Raw genomic sequence first — 23,206 nt, 5'->3', positions numbered from 1 at the left:
GTAATGTATATGTGGTTTAATAATATAATTTTCTTATAAAGATAATAATTAATTATTTTGTTAGAACTCGATAATTATCCTAATTATATTTTAGAATTTTTTATTTTAAAATGAGATGTTTATTCTCTATTTGATTATGTTTATCCACTGTTAATTACACGAATTCAAACATGGAGCTTTAATAAGTTGTACTTATACATAATTTATTTATAATCTTGAATTTTAAGTAATATGCATCAATATACAGTACTTCGTTCATAAAAAATGGTTTTTAAAAGTTTTTATCAAATGCTTTACAATATAGTATAGATAATGTTATAATTTGCTATGTTTCCTTTTTCAAAATTGAGTAATTTATTAATAGATTTATTTTGTCATCTTGTTTTCTTCTTTTTTTTAGTTTATCAATTATTATTTTTACCAAATATGATTATTTTATTAACTAATTTTTCAACTATTTTACAAATATATTTTAAATAATAAATAAAGGAATAAATTTCTTAATTTCTTAATTAAAAGTAAAATAAAAAATAAACATATCTTTTTGGAAAAAAAATGAAATTAAAATGTTAACATTTAATGTAGGCCTTGAGACAAACAACTAGAAAGCATTTGATGATAAATTTCAATTTTTGACTTTTTTTAAAGGTAAATTACATGAAAAAATAACGTATTTTAACTTGATTTTTATTTTGGGTAACGTACTTTCAAAACTTTCATTTTAGTATCTAAGATGTAAAGTTTTAAACATTTAAGTACTCGGGTAACCGATTGAAGCATTAACCGGTTATTATGCTGATGTGACAAGTGATATGATATCTAACTCAGTATTATCTGCTAACGTGTTTAGTGACATGAATTTTTTTTAATCTAAAAACAGTCTTTTTATATCTAAAATTAGTCTTCAACTGGTTACCCGGATACTTAAATGTTTAAAACTTTACATGTTAGGTACTAAAATGAAAGATTCAAAAGCACGTTATCCAAAATATGAATCAAGTTAAAGTGCGTTATTTTTTCATTCAATTTATCATTCTTTTAAAAAGAAAGATTATTAATTACTTTTGCATTTATTGGTCAAAATCCAACATTTAATTCTTTATATTCTTCAAAATTTCATTTTTGAATTAAAAATCAAAATTAAAAATTAAAAAAAAAAGTCACTATTTATAGTCCTTCATTTCTAATTTCTTGGACATAAGCCTTGTTACATCCTCTTTTGGGTTTCATTTGAATCCTTGTAATCTAGAAATTTGTTGTTTTTGTTAAAAAAAAAAGAAAAATTAAATAAAAAATAATAGTAAAACAAAGAAAACCTGTACCGACACGTTTGGTAATGGAGTTTATTTCGTGTCATCATATTCGTCAAATCATTTTGGTTTATGTATTGTTGTTGTTGTTGTTGTTTTCTCTGGGTTTTTCGATGCATCACGACAACCGAACTTTTCCACCAGAGAATGAATCAAAGAAGACGAAGTTGATTAAAACTCATCTTAAGAAAATCAACAAGCCTTTTGTTAAGTCAATTCAGGTAACTTTTAATATATAAAAAATATTTATTTTATTTATCTTTCCATTTTAATTGTTTATATTAATTGGTTGCTTTTGTTGTTGAATCAGAGTCCAGATGGTGATATCATAGATTGTGTTTTGTTTCATCTTCAACCAGCTTTTGATCGTCCGGAGTTAAACAGAACGGTGTCAGTGGTATATTTGATGCATTTGACACACACACACACACACACACACACATATATATATATATATATATATATATATGTGTGTGTGTGTGTGTGTGTGTGAGAATTGATTCAAATAAGAAGGTAAATATCGGGAAAAGATGAGAAGGTAATGTTCGTATATGAATCTATTAAAAAAATCTGGAAGAAAAAATTATTTGAAGATGCATATATGAACTGATGCTACAGATTATTCATATGGTTCACATATGCATTTTCGAATAGATTTTCAGTGATTCACATATGAACTCTACTTTTAACATTTTATTCCTACTTCTCTTACGATATTTAGTCTTCTTATTTGATCTTCGGCTATGTGTATAATTTATGTATGCATACGAAAATTCGTGCAATAACTGTTGACGATGTTATACCTAGTTTTGACCAAAGTACATGGATATTATGTTGGATAAATAAATGATATTTTAAATAGGATCCAGAAGAGCCAACAAGTGAACAAAAAACTGTAGAAATAGAACCAGAATTGAAGCAAATATGGAGTTCAAAGGGGGAGTCATGTCCTCAAGGAACAATTCCAATCAGAAGAACAAGTGAAGAAGACATTTCCAGATCCGTTCGCCTTTCTAAATTTGGAAAGAAATTTAGCACAATCAGTCAAAAACAAATCGAAAATGGCCATGAGGTGCATAATTTCTTTTCTTTCGAGTAATTCTCTTCAAAAATAGGTTTTTGAATTTTGCTTATAGATATTGTGTGTGTGTGTGTGTGTGTGTGTGTGTGTGTACATACGTATATGTAGCATGCGACAGGACACGTATACGGAGGGGAGTACTACGGAGCAAAAGGAGCATTAAATATCTGGTCTCTGAATGTTTCTAATCCAAGTGATTTTAGCGTTTCACAAGTTTGGATTTCTACTAATGGGATTCCAAACCATTTAACGAACACTATTGAAGCTGGTTGGACGGTACAATTATATAATTTATTATTAATTTTAAATTATTTTAATCTGAATTTTCGATAATGGAGTTTTTTATATTAGTCTCAATATTCACCATATTATTACATAATTAAATGTAGGGTTTTTTATTTGGAAAATTTTGAATTTTTATATATATTTTAATTATTAATAGTTTATAACCTCGTTTTTTGTAGGTTAATCCGACGGTATTTGGAGACTATTCTTCTAGATTTTTTATTTATTGGACTGTAAGTTCTTATTTCTTTATTAATTGGTATTCTATCTGTTTTTAGATACTCGTACTAAAAGTTTGAAACTAAAAAATTACAGAACGATGAGTACTTTAAAACTGGATGCTACAATTTGCTGTGTTCGGGGTTCGTCCAAACAACCAATAAGATCGCACTTGGAGCTGCTATAGTTCCAATATCAACATATAATGATATACAGATCGACCTTATTATATTCATCTGGAAGGTAAATTTTTAACTTTTCTAATGCACTGTGAACTTGAAAATGTACTCGCTTTGTATTAGAACTGCAACAAAAGTTAATTTTCGTGATTTGCAAAAGATCTAATATTCTGGTCATCATATTGAAACGGAAACTGTAAAAGTTCCAATTTCTACAATGATTGTTGACGTTCGTTTTTATCCTTTTGGAAATTCGTCATTTAATTTAAACGTGGTTACAATTTCCATCTGTTCTTAATGTTTGCAGAGTCCAAGATACGGGATCTGGTGGTTGAAGGTGGGACCTCATGTGGTCGGGTACTGGCCATCGAGTTTATTCACAGACCTTGGAGACCATGCAACAACGGTTATGTTTGGGGGAGAGGTTTTCAGTTATCAAACATCACCGCACACATCGACCCAAATGGGAAGCGGACACTTCTCATTCGAAGGGTTTAAGAAATCGTGTTATATTAGGAACATGCGAGTGGTTGATAAGGAACTTAAGCTAAGTTCGATGTCTGATTTGATCGTGACGGCAGATAACGAAACTTGTTATGATATTACAAGTGGGGTTGCCGACAATTGGGGCAGTTATATATTTTTCGGAGGACCTGGAAAAAATCCAAATTGTCCGTAATAAATTCATTTCTTACCAATATATAATAATCTATATTATATTATAAAACAATTGACAAAAAGTCTTAAAAACCATTTTTATGCATGAAGTACTGCTTATTGGTGCATATTACTTAAAATTCAGGATTACAAGCAAATTGTGCGTAAGTACAACTTATTAAAATTTCATGTTTGAATTCGTGTAACTAACTGTAGATAAACATGATCAAATAGATGATAAACATCTCATTTTAATTATAAAAAATCTAAAATATAATTAAAATTTATCGACTTCTAACAAAATACTTGATTATTATCTTTAAAAAAATTATATTATTAAACCAAAAATAAAAAACGGATTAAAGAAATACACATAAAAGGAAAAAAAGTTTAAATAGTTAGTTTGATATTAATATCAATATTTTTTTCAATTTTTTATGATATCTTCATATTTATATTTTATTCAAAAATACAAATATTATCATTTTCTCAAAACCACATGAAATTATATTATAACATCGATTGAGACTAAAAAGAAAATAAAACAAAACATTAAAATCGAGATGCATCTAGCTACATTGTACGAGTACCCTTCTAGTAATTAATAACATCCAACAAAATCGAACTAAAAATCTCAAGTGTTACTCTTCGTCATATTTAAAAACAGCTATTTCATCCCTATGATTTGTTGAAAATTGCTATTTTTGTTTTTATATTTTTGAAATTACGATTTTTATCAGTGTGATCTATAATTCATCTGTTATTTTCGTCCACATGATTTATAGTTTATTGTTATTTTTTAAGTCACGTCGAGCCATTCAAGCATATACTTTTTTCGAGTAAAACTTGTTCATATGTTCATAAATAATACAATACAAGTATAAAAATTATCATCTTTGACCCAATAAACGAGTGAATCGATCGCGAGTACAAGCCCATAAACAAGCAATAAGCTCAAGCTCGATAACTCAAAAAATATTCGAGCTCGAGCTTGAGACTACATCGAAAAAGTTATTCGAGCTCGAGTCTAGTATAATTTTTTCAAGTTCGAGCCCGAATAACCTAATACTCCACTTGGCTTATCTCGTTTAGACCCCGATCTGTCACAAAATTCGTCATGAATCCTTATCAAGTTATTCATTGTACAATATTAAATAAAAAATGTGGTTCCTGATTCATGGCCTAACCTTGTGAAGTAAATAAATAAGCATAGTAGAATACCAACTTTTGGTTCAAGTTCGTGGGAAAACCATAAAAAATGAGAAATACTCTGATAACCGCTCATCGAAACGGCATGCACGTGTATAAAAGTAATTTATAGCGGTATGTGAGTCATTGGCTTTCTAGGAGGTCAAGGGTTCAAACCTCACCAAAGGTAAGGAGGGTGTGTGAGTTTATTTGTTCTATTTGCCGTATATAAATATTATATACTTCAAAAAAAAAAGCACGTACATATAAACCAAGAAACAACTTCAACTATTTGTATGTACATGTATACTGTCCGAATTAACAGTTACCACCAAGTGTTCCTCAGTTTTTCATTTTTTTAGAGTTTTCCCCTGAGCCTCCCTATACCGATTTAAAACCTAAGTAAATGGTTTTATGCTAAAACATTCATATCACAACAGTCTTTGATTGGATGCAAGGATCCATTATTGGTACTTTTAAGGTCCAAATGCAAACCAAGACATCAAACAGTGAAGAATAAGCTTAAAACAGGTTCAAATCTTACATTTGAAACAAAATTGCATAAAATCTCTTTAAAATTAAGAGATGGGTTGCTAAAAAAATAAAACTCATGTGGTCGATATAGTTTCGAGAAGAGTTTTACCTTCGTTGCTCAATTCGACGTTCTCCATCTTGACCCTACGACGCACAACTGGAGTCGTTTTCCCGGCCGCTGCATAAATCCTGATCAAAGATTCTAATACCTCAACACCGACATTATCTTCAACCTTCTCCAGAATCTGAACAAAACCTTCTGCAGCATCAACATCTTTGCTGCTCTCGAAATGCGTCATAAATTTCTGAACGACTGTAGACGACGGGACCCACTTTTCTCCGTTCGCTCTGCCGGTTGAAATGGCATTATCGATACAATTGACAGCCGATACGATATCCCCTTTTTCTAAATGATAGTTCAAGAAAATCTCCCAAGTTTTAGCATTAGGCTTTGCACCTCTCCTCCTTGATAGCTCCTTGAGTTCTTCGGCTTTCTCGAATAAACCGGCTTTGGCATAAGCTCCTATAAGGGCATTCGCGATCCGAATATCATATGATGAACACCCGGATACCCATTCTCTGAAACATTTTTCGGCCCCTGGTAAATCATTCAATTTGACCAAAACCTGTATCATGTTTAAATAACTAATATTTGCGGTTTTGGGAAAAGCTAGCCTTAAAGAACGCCATACACGATAGACTTCTACCAGATTACCGGTCTTCCCGTATAACGTAATTAGATGTTGAAAAGCAGAAAGATTCTTGTAGGTGTTTTTCTTTTCTAATTCCTTCAGAGCCTTTTCTGCCTTGCTGGTCAAACCGGCATTGACGTAGATTGATGCCAAATTGGAATAAGTTGTCCAATCCTCAGAAACTCCCTCATCTCTCTTTATCTCATCGATTACCCGTTCAACCCCAGAAATGTCATTCATGGCAGCAACCACCCTCATCCAGATGTTGTAGGTGAAAACATCAGGTTTTACCTCAGCTGTCTTCATATCCCGTATGATTTCTGGGATTCTTTCGGGTTGACCAGTTTTTTCATATAGGGTTAAAATGCTGTTATAATGAAGTGAGGTTAAATTTAAGTTCCATTCTTTCATCTTTTCAAACATAGACTCGGCTTTATCTGTCATCAGTTCCTTGCAGTAATGGTTTAGCAGAGCACCGTATGTATAGTGGTTTTTTGATTGTTCGGGGAGATCAACGAAATAAGCCTCCGCAGCACTTATCCCTCGTGCTTTGGCAATAAGATCAAGATGTACAGCTTGATCACTGACGGTCTTGTTCATGCCCCTCTCAGCCATAGTTTCGGACAGCTGTAAATGTTAAAAGGTTGTGTGAAAAAATACATCAAAGTATGATTAACAAGCTCCCCAATAGATGACTCCTGATGTTTATGAGACTTGCTATGGGCCTAAAACATCAATGCTACCTTCTACTATAACCCTATTTCAAATGACTACCTTTTGCGGGAAATAGAAGGCCGAACTACTTTAGTTTTTAATGGTGACATTGATGGCTCCAAGTTTGAAACAGATTCACTTACAGTAATTCAAAGTTGAAAACAGAACTAAAAAGGAACTTCGTAAATTTGGTTTATTGTAGGCACAGTGGTTTCCTGATCTCCACCAGGCAAATGACTCACAGTAATCATAGTGATCCATTATTATTATTGTTTTTGGAACACTACATCATAAACAAATAAAGGACGTTGGCCTGCCTTTGGGCTTTTTTTGGATTTGCTAATAACACCAACATCGGAACTGATTTTGGACAAGACAATAGAGCACCAGCTAGGCTCAATTTTGAAATGGAGGCATTACACTCCTCCTGGACGACCTTGGTTAAATCAGAAGGGGAGGCTGATGGGCTTGGGAGGAAGTCAAGGAATGGATCTCATAAAAATTTGGGCCAACACCCAACGACTTGGCTGGGTATGAGGAAGGGGAAATACCAACATTTGAATGGCCTCACTATTTGCCACCAAGGGAAACCACAAAGGGAGGAGATCTAAGGGATGCACGGGCATGCGATCATTGATTTGTAGCAAGAAGTATGGGGGAACGTGGTGACCACCTCGCAACCAAGTGTGGAACGAATACAACACTTACAAGGACAGGTATTGCGTCCAGAAACTAAAAATGCCAATTTCAAGGAGACGATGTGTTAGGTTGGTCGAATCAAGTTGAAACAGTTAATGGATTAACAGAGTACGAAGGGCTCGAAGCCATGGTACTGTTTTTAGAAGGGGAAGTTTTAACATGGTATCAACAGGTTGAGTGTTATCAACCGCTCGCCGCATGACAGGATTTTTTAGAACCAGTTCTTCAATGTTTTTAAGGTTCACAAGAAGGCTAACTAGTGGAGCAATTTTCGTCCTCGGTCAAGAAAGTACGGTGAGGGAGTACTGGAAAAGATTTGAGTTATTAGCAAAGCGAGTCTGAGGAGCATCTGATGAGGCAAAGGCAAGAAACTTTGTAGAGGGTTTGAAGGTGATATCTGAGTTGAGGCTGCAGGAACCAAGGGATTGATAAATCTCGCACAGAGAATCAAAGTCTCGAAAATATGAAGACCGCTGATTGCGCAAGGGGATAGCGAGACGATACTTTCAAAGAGAGAGGATTGTGAATTTGCCACCAAGGCCACCAAATTAATCACCGAATGTAATGAGGAAATATCACCATGAGCAACAGCAGGATCCCCACAGGAGATTAAAAATGGCAGAAAGCAGAATTACATGATAGGAAGGCCAAAGGTTTAGCTCCAAAAGCAACGAAAAATCATGCTCCATGGCACTGTTGTTCCTCTCGTGCCTTAGACATCCTCTTAGTAGACGACAAATAAGACAAGGCAACATTTTGGGATGCAAGTATTGTTAATCCCACATATGGACAACGGCCCAATGCATTTATGTTTAATTAGTGAACTACGAAATTATAAGGTTGCTTTAAATTATTTAGTTGTATATAAGGGATAGGGGTTGTAAGTTGTAATTAGACATTAGTAGTTATGCTTGATTTGAATTCGATTAGGGTTAAATTGAGAGTCAAGGGAGAGAAGGTTGTCTCTTGAATGCAGACCCAAACTTTTGGTTACATTCCTGTTTTCTTCTATTCTCAATAAAATTGTGTTGAATTTCCATACAAATGTAGGTCAGAACAGATTGAAGATCCTGAAGCAAAACAACTTATCTTGCATGGAATCATTGGGTAACATTTGCAAGCAAGCATTTCATCTACTGACAACTCATATTACCCTCATAACTTAGTTCTATCGCTATCTCGAATAAAGCTCGTAATTAAGGACACTCATTTCCTACAAGGTTCTTCAGATGCTAGATCGTAACACCATACAGCATAGAAAGACAAAGATAAACTTGAAATGGAAAGAAAAAAAAAACACCTTGAGAGCAGGAGCATAACGCTTGCGATTGCGCAGGATTTTGAGTGTGTGATCCACCTCCCATTTGTAAGCCTTCTTTCTGGATTTAAGAAACAGGTTCAAGTTTTGTCTAACACTAACCTCTGTACCACCATCTTTGAAGAGCCGCCTGTAAAGCGCTACTTCCAAATACTTCTTTGTAGACTTCTTCGTTAAACTCTTGGTTTTCCCGAACCGATGCATAAACAGCGACGACGACATTATTAAACGTAACAATAGATGCAATCACATAAGAACGATATGAATCGACCGAATATGGTTTTTGAAACCCTAATTTGGGGATTTGTTCATTACAAGGGTTTTGCGAGAGGGTTTGGGAATGAGGGAACAGGACGAGAGGGGGTTATCGTGTGTTATTGGAACATAGCCTCTATGGTGCACCCTCGGGTATGTGGGCCTAAGATCGGGTACAGGGTCGGATAAGATAATGGTGTTTTTTTAATATTAATTAAAATAGCTATTTTCAGATCTCTTAATCATTTCTCTCCTAAATTATCAAAAAATCACGGGTCGGCAAATGACATGTCTGTAATTTACAAAGAGGTTAAAATGTAAAAATAAGAAGTTTCTGAACTAGAACAATAATTGCAGGGACCAAAACTGTAAATTAGTCACAACACTTCCACAAGTGGCGGAAGTGCCATTTCGTACCCCTATCAATTTTACAGATTGCAGGTCTGTTTCAGAAACTTTCTTTTTTTACACTTTCACCCCTGCATGAATTTCGGACTTGTCACTTACAGACCTAGTGACATTTTTGGTGATTTAAATAGAGAAATAACTAAGTGGTGAAACCACAAGCTGAAAATGGCAATTTTAATTAATTCTCTTTTTCTACTCATAATCAAATAAATTTCAGTAATATTTGATTGTAATAAAAAAAATCATATTTTATTTAAAAAAATATGTTAATAATAATGTTGTAAAAAAATAAAAAATAGTTATTATATGACAAAAAACAATTTAAACTAAAAAACTTTGGACAAGTTAAAAGATCAGTCTAATCGATTATTACAGTCATGTTATTTTCTCCTAAAAACTAAACTAATACGAATCGGAACTAGTTAGGGGTTATGAGGGTAAGAACTGATTATAGAACCAACTAATTAATCAGTTTGCCTACCTTTAACTGGTATTTACAGTTGTTTTTTTTCAATTCTTAATTAAAAAATTTAATATAATTATTTTTTGTAATCATAGATAAAATAAGATTTGACATTATTATAAATAAATTTTTATTATTTTAATGAATAATTAATTGTTATACGAAAGCAATTGTGTTTAACCAGAATAATTGATTCTTTTGTATAATTGTAAGAGGTAGTTTACCAACACAAATTGAATAAATGTTTACTGTAGTTTATAAGGTTAGAATCATGGAGCAATAAGAGGATCTTGGTGGTAGATAAGTGTCATTTTGTTCAATAAAAATCGATAAGCCAATAGTAATCAACCCCTGATTCTAATACTACAAAGTGAATCAAAACATAAGGTTAGATTGCAATGAGAATGGAAGTTATGATAAGAAGGGTAAGAAGAAAATCTCTATCCTTTGATCAACCCTGATGAGATGTACTGGACCAATTCTTGTATCAAGCACAATCCATGGAAAAGGGTGAGATTAAAAGTGATCAAGGGTCTAGATCCCTTCTTACGCTTCTCAACTTAACTCCTATTCTCACACGATCCTTCGTCTAAAAGCATAAAACATGAAGAGGAATAAGTATCGTCTCTGGCTCGATCTGCATGGCTTCGCATAGCAACATTTAACCCAAACGACTCGGTAAATCGCACGTAAAGATAAGTCAGGGTAGGATGTAGGCACACTTTGCTTTAAGTTGTTTACATGAAGACCCTTGACTTGCAATAGAAATCTAAATGAAACAAATGAGCAAGTTGCTACAAAAATACACGCAAACAAACAAGTACAATAAACAGAATCTTGTAGGGTTAGCTCAACTAACAACAAAGTGACAATAAAGTTTGGGCCTTTAAGAAAGACTCCCCACAGGTCCACAAATCGAAACCTGCAAAGCAAGGAATTTTTCCTCGTCGTTTTCCAGGGCACGCAAGCTGACCCAGACACCTACAGTTAACCAAAAAGGTACAATAAACAGAAAATGTATCAAGACTCCTAGCAGCATATGTGGGGATCAAAAGATCAAGAATTGCAGCCTCCAATGAATCAAACAATTCATTTATAAAAACTAAAAGAGACGGAAGAACTCGAACTGCCTGACTGATACAAAATTGTACACTCAACACATCGACTACAAAAGTTTCCGCAGCATTGTTACAGGAATCGTCTTCAAAAGGCAAATCACTACGAGTCGAGTCAAAGTTCTTAAGATCAAATTGGCCAAATGTAAGCAGAGTTGCATATACCATTTTGATATGAAAAGTAGTTCTGCTCGTTTACCAAAGAACGGGTTATGAGGACCGCTTCTACTAGTCTACTATAACTCGGGTTACGACACCAACGGCAACCGTTGTCCCTGATGATCTTAGGAATGCCCTCCCAAGAGCTCTGCTATTAGAGAATTCATCCACACAAACTTCCCCTTGTAGCACCACCTATTCATATGTGAAGAGAATGCAACTTAAAAGAGGCTAATCTTAGCTGACAAATAAAGAATTTAGTAGGCTTAAATCACCATCATTAACTTTTGGTAACGATAACAAAGGACAAATAGGTCAATTCAACGACCCCAGTATATCCCACCTAAAAGTGGGGTCTGGGAAGGGTGGGATGTATGCAGATTTGACGTATACTCCAAAGAGTAAATAGTTATTTCCCTGAAGACCCTCGACTTGTGATAAGCGGTTTTATGGAACGAAGTACTTTCTGTGGTAGATAAAAAGGAAAAGAGCGGTTGAACAAACCTCAACTATCGCACTTTGCTTGGCTAATAGACATCGTGGGGCCTTCTTTGTTACCTTCCCCGTTTTGGAATCCAACAATGACACTATCTTTGCGACCTTCGCTACTTCCTTTGCATGGTGTATATGAAACTCCAACTGCTCATATAGTAGTTCCAACACATAATTGTCAAAATATGTAGAGCTCACACGACAACAAAAAAAGATTAAAACCAAACGAACCCACTATATCCCACCTAGAGGTGGGGTCTGGGGAGGGTAAGGGGCTGTTCACCTTTTTTCCATTAAGCCCTGTATGGGTTAGGTTGTCTATCTGAATAAATTTGTTTGTCTTAGGGATGAGAAACCGATGGGTTTGAAGGAGGCAAAGAGAGAGGGTTGGATTATTTACGGGGCATTTCTAGTATTAATTTTGAGTGGCTTAATGAGGACAAATGAGGGGTCCTAGCTTATTCCATATAGCCATTTTGGCTTAATGAATTAACGATTAAGGGCTGTCTGTTAGCAGCTTAATGAGCTTAATGGGACTCACAGCTTATTCGCTCAGCTATACATGACTGTTTGGTAATGACTTAATGATATAGAAAGTGGCTTATTTAGTAAGCTTCTAAGGGGAGTTTTAAGCAGAAAGCCAAGTTTTTTCCAAACCTGTCACTCCCAATAAAAAAACACTCTTTCCATCTATGAAAAAATACCTCCAAACAAAAACCTTCCCCATCTATAAAGACATTAAGCCACACAGACAACTTTATCTAAACAGGACATAGTAAAAAACCAGCCAAACAGCCATTAACGTAAAGGTAAAGAAACACTCTTTGCGGCTGAGGGAATAAGCCATTGAGACCATTACGCTCATTTAGCTGTAAGAAAACACCCCCTAAGATGTTTGCAAATCTGACCTCTACCCCCCAAAGAGTAGAGCAGTTTTCCATGAAAGCCCCCGGCTTGTGATGAAGTTTCGAATAAAGAAGACTGAATATGCATAAAAACATTACCTGAGAGCCGATCAGAATTGGCATTTGGACATCCAAAACAAGGAGCTTTAACTCCAAATGGTTTGTGACTGCCACTGGGAAATCTGGGTGACACAACACACCACCAGATAACACATGATTTACATCGATACCTTGTAGACTAACCGCTACATTGTCTCCTGCTCTTGCGATGCCACATGCCTGAGAATCACGTTCTAAAGAACGCACTGTTCCAAACTCTCCTGAAGGCAGAATGAGAACCTATAAATCCACAAATGGAATAGCAACATTAGCTGTTAGCATTTAAGAGACTGGAACAAGAATTCAGAAGGTTGAGATAAAATGCAAAACAGCTTTCCTTCATTATGTTTTTAATACTAAGGGAGAACAACGGCTTAAAAAGAGTTTGATCCAATTGGTATTCACATGTAAATGAACCATTTAAATAAGTAAAGGGGATGGAACTGTGAGAAAAGAAACAATGCAGTTACAGACAAACTCCAGTTGTCATTTGCAATAAAAAGTACCCACCCAAATGGCCAAACTACCAACGTAGGTGACATTTGGTTTGTAAAACGTTTCTTGAAGGAATGCAATTTGTCAAACGAATTGAAATTTGAGGAATTTGGTATGGAATAAATCTAAGTTCGACCACGTGTTTGGTTGGCTGGGAATGAAATGGAATTCGATTCCATTGTTTAGAACTTCGTGTTTGGTTCACAATGTGAAGCTTTTGAATTTTAATGTAGATAAAGATAAATGACAGAATTTACCCTTAATGATATTTTGTAATTTCATGCTTGGTTTTATAAATATATATAGTAGAATTATTTTAAATTATTATTTATTACTTAATACTAGTAGTAGTAATAATAACAAAAAAATATTACTAATCCGGGGGTATTTTTGTCCTTTTACAAAGTTTTGAAGGAATAGAATCGAATGCCACCTAAAACAATGAGATGTTCAATTCCTTAACTAAAGAAATTTGTTAATTTCAATGGAATTCAATTCCCCCCATTTTGCAAACCAAACAAGCCGATTGAATCGAGTCTGTGGAATATGTCATTCCAATTCCGTTTGTACAACTTGCACTTGTCCACAAGATCCTATGTCCCAAAATAAATGCAACCTTTGATTTGGAATATTATTTAAATGAAGTATAGACTATTAGGGCCTGTTTGTTAGCAGCTTTATGAGCTTAATGGAACTAGAAAGTGGCTTATTCAATAAGTTTTATGGGGGAGCTTTATGCAGAAACCCAAGTTTTTTCTAAACCTGTCCTCCAATTTTAAAACACACTCCCCATCTATGAAAAAACCCTCCTAAACAAAAACCTTCCTAGTCTATACAGAAAGATTAATCCACACAGACAACTTTATCCATACAGGAACAGCCCCTTAGTCAAATATCTCGAACACCACTCAATAATGACAAAATAGGATAACCCCATCTGTCAAAACCAATGACATCATTTTTGTGATGATTACCAACAGAGAAAGAGGTAATTTTGGGTTGAAAACTTCAACAAAAAATAGAAATATTGCATTAGTTTGGGACACCAAGATAGAAATTTGTTGCATTTATTCTAGGATGGTGGAAATACTACTAACCAAAAAGATTTTTGGACATGTACCTTGCTTCCATTACGAAGAGCTCCAGCTTCTAACTTCCCGATTGCAGATACCTGCCCTTGAGATGGCAGTTTAATAACGTCGCATATAGGCATTAGTAGAGGCTTGGAGTATTCTCTAGCAGGAGGTTGAAGAGCATCTATAGCTTCCAACAGACTAGGCCCGCGGTACCTGAAACATAACAATCAAATAACTGATAATTAGATTTACGCAAACCAACTAGCCCTGATTTAGAACATGTAGTCTCTAAGGGGCCATTTGGTTCGCGGAAGTCGAAGGAATTGAAATGGCAAATTCCTTTAACCAAATTCCAAATTCTTTGTTTGGTTCGCTTCTTGAAATGTATAGATCCTTTAAATTCCTTTGAATTCCACAAATTAATGAATTCATCATTCCTTGGCATAAGTGAAGGAATTGAATTCCACCCCCTGGCCCCACCACTACCATGCTACTATTATCACTGCCACGCCCCCACCCCTGACGCCCACTGACCCACCTTCCACCCCTGACGCCCACTGACCCACCTTCCACCCCTGACGCCCACATGGGTGGGGTGGCGGGGGGTGGTGTTGTGACAATGACAATAGAGGCATGGTGACTGGGGGATAAGGAGGGTTGGGAAGTGGGCACCCACCCACCACCAATACCACTGCTAATCACAGCTGCCACCCCACTTCCAACCACCAGTATCACCATGGCACTAATGGAGATTCCAATTATTTTGGGAGATCCCAGTCCAGTTCCTACCAACCAAATGCATGGTCAAATTCCGTCAAATTCCATTCCAATTACTTCATAGTGACGAATTCCAATTCCACCAAATTCCATTCTGCAAACCAAAAGCCCCCTTAATCTCTGTTATTTACAAATTCTGAAAAGGATGTTGCTTAGATCATTGCATTCATCCCAAACTATTTGGAGTGATATATACATGAAACCAAACAGAAACATAGCATTGTAAAAGAACTAAAAGAACCAAACAACTAACCAGGATAACAAGCGTGCATCAGAAGCCGGTGCCACCAAATTTTGGTTTTCCATGGCACTTAATGGAATCCATGACACAGAAGAATCTCTGAAGTTACAAGACCGGAGAAATGCTCCAAGTTGCAGTTTGATAGTCTCAAAACGTTCTTTTGAGTATTCAACGGCGTCCATTTTGTTAACAGACACAATTATTTGGTCAACGCCAAAACTTCTAATCAGCTGTGCATGCTCCCTTGTTTGACCTCGAGCACTATCAATGCCTGCTTCAAATGCACCAAGTGATGCATCTATAACAAGAATTGCTGCATCTGCTTGTGTTGCCCCGGAGATCATGTTTGGAACGAAATCTTTATGCCCAGGAGAGTCGAGCACCACAACATGGTATTTACTGGAGTTGAAAAAAGCCACTCCCACTGTCATGGTTATCCCCCTTTCTCGTTCTTCGGCACTCTCATCCATTGCCCATGCATAAGCAAAGGAACCTTTCCCCTGATTTTAAATGAGATATGAACCGTAAATCCATCAAAGGGTGTGTTTGGCACACTGGACAGGATAGAACAGAACAAGGATCATTGTTCCACGTTTGGCAGGACTTTTTAGGGTGTGTTTGGAACACTGGACAGGACAGGACATAACAGAAAAGGGATCACTGTTCCATGTATGGCAGAACTTTTATGTGGAACAGACAAGATCAAAGTGGAACAGGCGTGTTCCACCCCGACCCCATGGAACAAAGTGGAACATACTTATATTTTACCAATATAACCTTAAAAATAAAACATAATTCTCTTCTAAAACATCAAATACACCTCCCTCTTTACCTTTTATTTATTTTTAAAATATTATTTATTGTATTTTATGCTCTTTAAACTTTCACTTTACAGTCATCAAAATATCATTTTTTATCCGGTTTCTATATTTTGGTTAATTTATGTAATTTATTAAATATTAATAATAAAGGGTATAAAATAAAATTTGGAAACTACATAAAAAATTTGTTTTGGTGTCATTTTAATCATCTTGAAGAAAACTTTCTAATGATATATTTTGTTATAAAAATATTTATTTTATCATAATTCATAAATTAATCAAAATATATGTAAGATATAAACAACTCGTTAGGGGTTAATCAGTCATTTTATCTGTTTTGTCGTGTCTAGTTCTGTCTGCCCTATTCTGTTATGTCATGTCAGTCTAGATGCCAAACGCAACGTTAGTAAACACACTAACCAACCATACCTGTAATTTAGCCTCCTTTTCATATTTGTGCATTTGTTTCTGTGATATTTTCCCCAGAAGATGTAGCAGCCTTCCTGAGAGTGTCGATTTTCCAGAATCCACATGGCCAACCTGCAAATATCAGATAGAAGTTGTCAGCATGACCTTAGCTTGGCACATCTTCTACGCAGTTTAGACCTGTTCATGGGCGAGACGACCCGCTAGACCTTGTCCGGCCCGCAAGAAAAGCGGGCTTGGACTACCATTCTCGAATAAATGGTTGGGCCTGGACTGACTTGTTAAAATTAATGGGCGGGCACGGGCGATGCAACAAAATGGGGCAGGCCCGCCGGCCCGATAATGTTTCTATAATAATTAACTTTTATAATTAAAAATTTTCTTTTTTTCTAAATCATGTACATTGTTATGTATTTACTTTTAGTTTTAAGTTGGAAAAATTGTTATGTATTTTGAATTATTTTACATAACTTGTGATATTATATAAGTTATGTATTTCAATAGCTTGTGATCTGAAAAATATAAAAAGATTTTTTTAGGTCCGTTAGCTCGTGGACAAGCCTGGCCCGTTTATGGGCGGGTAAAGGCAAGTTTTCAAGCACGTAAAAAAGGGCTTGGGTTTGCTATAATAGGCCTGTTGGACAAAAAAATAGGTTTGGGACAGCCCAAACCCGCAAATGATCAGCTCTAACGCAGTTCTCAGCAGATTAAATCTCACTTAACTAAAGCATTTTGTAAAACTACATTGTAGAACACTTACAATAGCAAGATTTAGCTGACTCAGTTGATCTTCAGTTTGGTCAAGCAGCATCCACTTCTCAGGTTTATACTGTGAACGGAGAGCAATTTTCCCCTGGTTTCGGATTTTGGAATTCCCAGATTTGGCACTCATGGTTATACTGTTCAAGTCACTGGAAAGCCCATGTGTTTGTGTCTTAGATATGGGAACATGACTGTCATCATCCACATATTCAAATTTATCCTTTGAAAGCAAAGGTGCTGAGATGTTGGAAGATTTAGCACTTGACTTCAAGTTGGCATTGTCCTTAGCTTTGCTGGAAGAAGCATCAGAAGTTGACGGTTTCTTCAAATCAAATGCAACTATTTGGAAAAAAGATTGAGCATATCAGATGTTATAAAGAAAAATAACGAATCTTGGCTAAGATTATTTCTCTGTGTATAACAAAAATCAAATCAGACAAAGCAACAACATTATAGAGCTGGGATGGTTGATATCATCTGACAATGAACATGTTCCAACTCATGAAACACATACAAGTAAACATCTACATGTTAATATGCATCACGTGTGTGTGTCTTTAGTTGGAAAGCATATTTTCTTCCATGATTCAATCAAACCAATCGCAACAATGACCATAAACCTCTCAATCTTAAACAAGAAGCAGTATTTCATCCTAGAGCATGGTTTTAAAAATCGTTTGAGGCATACTTCTCGAGGCGAGGTAGCCCAAAACTGCACCGGAGGCGGTCCCTCTTGGACCCTGGACGACGCTTACGCCTTGGTTCAGTGAGGCGGTTCGGTGAGGCGGTATCGAGGCGTACTGAGGATCTGCTTTGGTAATGGTCTTTTTGGCTTTTTCTATAAGCTTTATGGCAATAGTAGTACTTCTCTTCATAGTATAATTGTCTTCTTTTATTTTAGAAAACTAAAAGTCAAAGCCCAGTGGCCCCGCTGTGTACTTTTAATAATTTAAAACCCAAAAAGCTAGTATTTTCTCCTCTCAATCAGAAAGTGCGGTTTGACTCTTCCTTTTCCTCCAAGCAACCATGTTTCCAGAAACATGCTTGATCGCGTCAAATATACCAAGTTCCAAGGGGAGCACACCCTCTCAGCCTATTTCACGGTTTCGCTCTTTCTTCTATCAAGAACCCCTGAACCAGTGCCCTTAGTAATTTAGTATAATATATATTGTATATAAATGTGTATATATTTTTGTAGTATATATTACATATTTTGGTGTATATATAGTTCCGCCTTGGGGCTTACACCTCGCCTCATTAAGGGAAAACGCCTCGAGGCCCAACTCTGCCTTTAAAAACCTTGTCTTAGAGGTTATCTCACAGCTACCTCTATTTTTTATCTTACTAAAAAAAAGGAAATACCAACAAAGGAGACTAGAAGGTGTTCCAATGATATATCTTGGGTAAGCGTAAACTAAGAAACTTGACCGGTTTAGAGGCAAGGCCACACCGCTAAAACAAGAAAAGGCTAGACTTGGTCAAGAAGCACACATGCAACATCGAAGTCGAATAAGTTCCAACGGAAGTGCAATTGTAAATATTTTTTCCCAAGCCAACTTCTGACGCTCAAAAGAATGACGTTGTAAGAACTCAACAGGTATGAAGTTCCTTGAACTCCATATGGAGACAAAAGAGTACCTTTGGAACCTATTTTGTATGATCGCATTCCCATAGAAACCACATCATCTGGAGATGGGATATCAAACTTGAAAGGGGCTGTAATAATGAAAACAGGCAAGGTCAAGGGGTCACTGAAGCAAATTAGTTATTCGATATCACTTCATACGAAAGAAGGGATATACTAGTCTGACAAAAATTCCTTCATTAATGAGGAATATATGTCTCGTAGATGGCCATCTATGTTAAGAGCATGTGCAAACCTATGTTAACCTTGTATTGTTTTTCAGAGATAATGGCCTTATGTAAATCATGGAATTTTCCTCGATTATTTCCGTGCAAGTAGGAGAATTTGTCCTCTTCTGCTGAAGAAGCATCTTTCTGTGGTTGAAAGTTAACAGCCCCTTTGGGTGACCGACATGGCAATGATGCAAAAAGAGACTTTGCCATCACCGATACTCCAGAGTTCGTGCATATGCCACCAACTGCATTGAAAAAATCTAATCTATGAAGACGCTAGGAGAGGAGAAGAAACCTACTTAAAAAAAAGGTCCTAGTTCCCTGACTTTCAAGTTATTATTAAGCACAAGCTGGTGCATATATATTAGACAGGTATGATAAAAGTACGCAGCTCCACAAATATTAGTAAGTTGACAACCCATGGCAAGTAATGGGACAGAATAGATATAAATTCATTTATGATGGCATGAAAAAAACAAGCAGATGCATACCTGTACTGGATTGGCCGTTATCAGAACTTCTGACCAGAGGGTTGCGAAGAACGCCACATATATCACACGCAGACATATATTCCTCGTTATCAAATGTGCATATGGGGCAGCGCCAAACATTTTGCCGAACACTTTCTTGTCTTGTGTCAGGAGATTCCCAAGCTGTAAACAAGTGTCCAAGTCACAAGACACAACTAATTGGATTGAGCGTAGCAAATTCAGAAACTTATGATGGCTTGATGATCTTTATTTTATGTAAACCATCCATACCAAATGTCTTTTTCCGTTTCTCGTAAGACACCAAATCAATAGTAACAAGGAAATCAATGCTCTCGTCAAGAAAATGGTAACATTGGGTTGATTAAATACAGTAACTCATAAATGGAAGTTTGTAATCATAATACACGTGTTTCATATAAATTACATCACTTGCATACTATGCTTTAAAAACACGGACCATTATTGATCCAGAAAAGTTACAGGTCTAACATGTGACTGTCTCAAACTTGCTTGGACAGCTGTTAACTCAAGATGTCAATACTACAAAAACCGTATCGTATATGATCATGCTAATATTCAATTAGTAATTAAACAACATCACGATTTAGATTTTTCTACAAAATGATAGAATATGGTATAATTTTATTTTCAAATTCTGAGATAACATAACGATCATTTAAACGGCAATAAACAGAACATGGAGACTGAAAGAGTAACAATCAGTTTACAAACGTTTAGTGTTAAAAGAAAAAATAACCCAAGACATAAAAAATATTTTGAAAAGAGGAGTAGATGAAAACTATGTATAACTTCTACATTTTAGTAAAAATGGTGAACCAATGAACTGCACCCCAGGTTAAATGGTTGAACTGTTAGGCACCGATTTTAAGCGAGTTATTTTATTATTGAGTTTTCTGGATTGGCCCAAACCAGTTTTCTTACCAGTTCAACCAACAGGTTAGGTATTTAGACATTGCTAGCTTGCACATACGAGGAAATGTAAACAGGTGACCATGCAATCTATACTGTGATTGGTATACAGCTACAGTTAACCTCACCAAAAACCAACTCAGTCAAAAAAAAAAATAGAATAAGGATGTAAGAGGAAATCCCTCAAAGCAGATTGTGAACCCAAGTTTCTATGGATACAGATGAAAGAGATAGAACAACTCTGGATTAAATTCATATATATGGCAGATACATTGGCTAAATTCAAAACCCTAATGGTGGCCTCCCACTGTATCCAAATTCTTTAAGTTCAAAAGGCTGCCTTAGATGGAGTGTAACACCAATATGCGAGGAAAATAAATATATAACTACGCAGATGAACAAGTATTTTGTTATCATCGCTAAGCAACAGAAGAGTCATCCAACTCAGAATTGCATCATGTGACATCTTATCGCAAACAACCATGAGAAGTCATAGTCACTATATGACTACTCATCAACATCATTGCAGATATGATATAGAAAAAAGAATTATTTAAATAGTAAGTGAACAAGTTCCCTTAATCACCTCATATATGAAGAGATGAAAAGTAAAGTAGAATTGCATGGCTATTGATAAGCTCATAAGAAAATTGCAAGTCGAAGATCAATTACCTGAGTCATGTTCATCTACGCCATTGCCATAATCATAATTGTAATTGTCGTCATGATAATCATCGTAAATATCATAGTCATCATCAAAATCAACTCCATATGTTACTTTGCGAGGCATTTCCTGGTTAAAAGCAAAACCAAATACCTCATCAGGCAGGCACCCTTTGAAGAATAAGCTTTAGTATGTAAATTTGATCTGAAAATATTCAATTATAGGTCCTTCGTAATTTGCAATTCTAATTATAAATTGAAACCGAGAAGAACAAATTTTAAGAAATACCTCAGAGTCTGTTGCGGACTGAATCAAAATAACACTATGATCCAAATCCTTCCAAGATGATAAAAGGCGGAACACGCTGCCAATATGGCTAAAGGATTTGACGACATAACACGCCAAATGAATGCTTATCTTCCTACTTCAGATCCATCTTCCCATCAAGTCAAGTATTGAATTTCTGATTAAATGGCTGTCACGTCTAGAGGATTAGTTTCCCGGAAAAAGCCTAACTTCACATATGAAAGCTCATTACTTTTATGAGTTTATCCAAAGAAAAACGATTACTGCTATTGGATTTATAGCCTCTTAACTATTAAAAGATTACATGTCAATGGTTAACTGAAACGGCATAGAACCATTACATATAACTAACACTTGTCATCTTGAATTTGGCTTAATAACAAGCTAAGTTTCTTCCAAAAATCTTCCCCAGTATAGCTTTTTTGTGAATTAAAAACCTAGAGCAATGTTAAAACATGATTTTCACCCCCCGCCACTCCTCTTCTTTTCAAAGACCGTAAACAATACACTGTTCAACTTTAGGGATCAAAGTCATCATTTTCCAACCTGATCGTTCTTTTATTTTGTTCACAATCTAGAATCCCCCAAGGCTACATTTCTTATCTCAAAAACTAAACAATTAAACATGATGGTCCAAGAAACAAGTCACTGAACCATTAGTTCAACAACTCTTCTCTTTCCTTCGCTATTATTACAGCAATAACGAAAAGATAACAAAGTTCCTAATATGCCATTGCACAGAAAGTGTGCAACAAGCATTCAATGTTCATGTTTTGAAGCACAATTTATCACATACAAGATTTGAGTTACTACGATAGGGGATTTGAGTTACTATAAGATAGGGGATTTGAGTTACTACCAAAGAAATTATGTTCATTGAAAGCTAGTAGTTTACACCGTCGTAACAAACTGCCACACAATGACTCTTTATACATGCAAATTTTTCCAAAAAATTTGCAAAATTCTTTATACTTGCAAATTTAGTATTGCCTTTGTCTGTAACACCAGTGATACTTTTCATAAAGTTCAGTGCCTTCAATTTTTCTCGAAAGTTGAAACTTCCTACTGAAGTTTGGAACCAGTAATTAACCCTTCACAATAGAATTATATATCTTTATAATTTTCAATCGTTTAGATGTCTTCTCATCTCTCCTCAAGTCTCTTTCCCACCAACCAAACATGTAACAAAAAATCTAACAGAAACATTACAACTATATATTCCATTATGTACGATCAAAAGGATTATCACTTCACTTCACTAAAAAAAAACAAATTAGGGTTTCAGTATATTCACAATTTTCGTCAATTCAATGTCGTGTTCCATCGAATTAGAGCTGTGAGGTTTTACGAAGTTGTGAATTTGGCTAACAAGTTCCATCTCTGATACAAATTGAAAGAATCCGTATAACTGCACGTCGAAAACACACTATGGAGATAAAATCCGATAAGTTATAATTCAGAAACCGATTAGAAACGAATGAAAGAGCTTACCAGTGGAGAGCATTTGCAGATAGCAGTTGATGATGTCGATTGAATTACGATGAAGCAGTCAGAAGAGGAAAGCTCGTCTTTCAAATGGTCGGCGAGC

General features: G+C 35.5%; 3 protein-coding genes across 5 annotated transcripts; 1 reads left to right on the top strand and 2 right to left on the bottom strand.

Moving 5' to 3' along the window:
* Positions 1–1,423: 1,423 nt before the first annotated feature.
* LOC112524263 lies at positions 1,424–3,753 on the top strand. The gene is made up of 7 exons (XM_025134021.1): positions 1,424–1,531; positions 1,621–1,707; positions 2,173–2,382; positions 2,500–2,667; positions 2,856–2,909; positions 2,992–3,138; positions 3,382–3,753. The coding sequence occupies exons 1-7, from the start codon at positions 1,424–1,426 to the stop codon at positions 3,751–3,753; spliced, it is 1,146 nt and encodes a 381-aa protein (XP_024989789.1).
* Positions 3,754–5,361: 1,608 nt separating this feature from the next.
* LOC112525941 (pentatricopeptide repeat-containing protein At1g60770) lies at positions 5,362–9,201 on the bottom strand. Its single transcript, XM_025136276.1, has 2 exons — positions 8,859–9,201; positions 5,362–6,772 (listed from the first exon to the last, which is right to left on the bottom strand). The coding sequence occupies exons 1-2, from the start codon at positions 9,096–9,098 to the stop codon at positions 5,528–5,530; spliced, it is 1,485 nt and encodes a 494-aa protein (XP_024992044.1). The 5' UTR covers positions 9,099–9,201; the 3' UTR covers positions 5,362–5,527.
* Positions 9,202–10,923: 1,722 nt separating this feature from the next.
* LOC112524653 (HBS1-like protein) lies at positions 10,924–23,206 on the bottom strand. 3 transcript variants are annotated; one of them, XR_003070410.1, is made up of 14 exons: positions 22,913–23,206; positions 21,601–21,823; positions 21,321–21,441; positions 19,719–19,880; positions 19,251–19,487; positions 19,009–19,086; positions 17,369–17,709; positions 16,612–16,722; positions 15,374–15,861; positions 14,388–14,556; positions 12,773–13,012; positions 11,781–11,915; positions 11,283–11,471; positions 10,924–10,983 (listed from the first exon to the last, which is right to left on the bottom strand). XR_003070410.1 is itself a non-coding variant. In XM_025134580.1 (13 exons), the coding sequence occupies exons 3-13, from the start codon at positions 21,436–21,438 to the stop codon at positions 11,346–11,348; spliced, it is 2,205 nt and encodes a 734-aa protein (XP_024990348.1). In that variant the 5' UTR covers positions 21,439–21,441; positions 21,601–21,823; positions 22,913–23,206; the 3' UTR covers positions 11,079–11,345. The 3 variants fall into 3 exon arrangements, 2 of the variants coding, with proteins under 2 accessions (XP_024990348.1, XP_024990349.1); XM_025134580.1 differs by lacking the exon at positions 10,924–10,983 and having other exon boundaries at positions 11,079–11,471; XM_025134581.1 differs by lacking the exon at positions 10,924–10,983 and having other exon boundaries at positions 11,079–11,471; positions 19,251–19,472.

The sequence above is a fragment of the Cynara cardunculus genome (assembly GCF_001531365.2).
Source record: "Cynara cardunculus var. scolymus isolate 2C chromosome LG 13, CcrdV1, whole genome shotgun sequence".
NCBI classification, from domain to species: domain Eukaryota; kingdom Viridiplantae; phylum Streptophyta; class Magnoliopsida; order Asterales; family Asteraceae; genus Cynara; species Cynara cardunculus.
Note: the sequence above shows the minus strand (reverse complement) of the source record. Positions and strands in the feature narration are given on the sequence as shown.

Bases quoted from the DNA above. Each gene is read 5' to 3' on its own strand.
- LOC112524263 (XM_025134021.1), top strand. From the start codon at position 1,424: ATGCATCACGACAACCGAACTTTTCCACCAGAGAATGAATCAAAGAAG. The intron at 1,708-2,172 runs GTATATTTGATG...TATTTTAAATAG, and splicing joins TAAACAGAACGGTGTCAGTG to GATCCAGAAGAGCCAACAAG. The intron at 2,910-2,991 runs GTAAGTTCTTAT...AAAAAATTACAG, and splicing joins GATTTTTTATTTATTGGACT to AACGATGAGTACTTTAAAAC.
- LOC112525941 (XM_025136276.1), bottom strand. From the start codon at position 9,098: ATGTCGTCGTCGCTGTTTATGCATCGGTTCGGGAAAACCAAGAGTTTA. The intron at 6,773-8,858 runs GTGTTTTTTTTT...TAACATTTACAG, and splicing joins GTTATGCTCCTGCTCTCAAG to CTGTCCGAAACTATGGCTGA.
- LOC112524653 (XM_025134580.1), bottom strand. From the start codon at position 21,438: ATGCCTCGCAAAGTAACATATGGAGTTGATTTTGATGATGACTATGAT. The intron at 14,557-15,373 runs GTTAGTTGTTTG...GTTATGTTTCAG, and splicing joins GATGCACGCTTGTTATCCTG to GTACCGCGGGCCTAGTCTGT. The intron at 11,916-12,772 runs GTAATGTTTTTA...CTATATGAGCAG, and splicing joins CAATTCTGATCGGCTCTCAG to TTGGAGTTTCATATACACCA.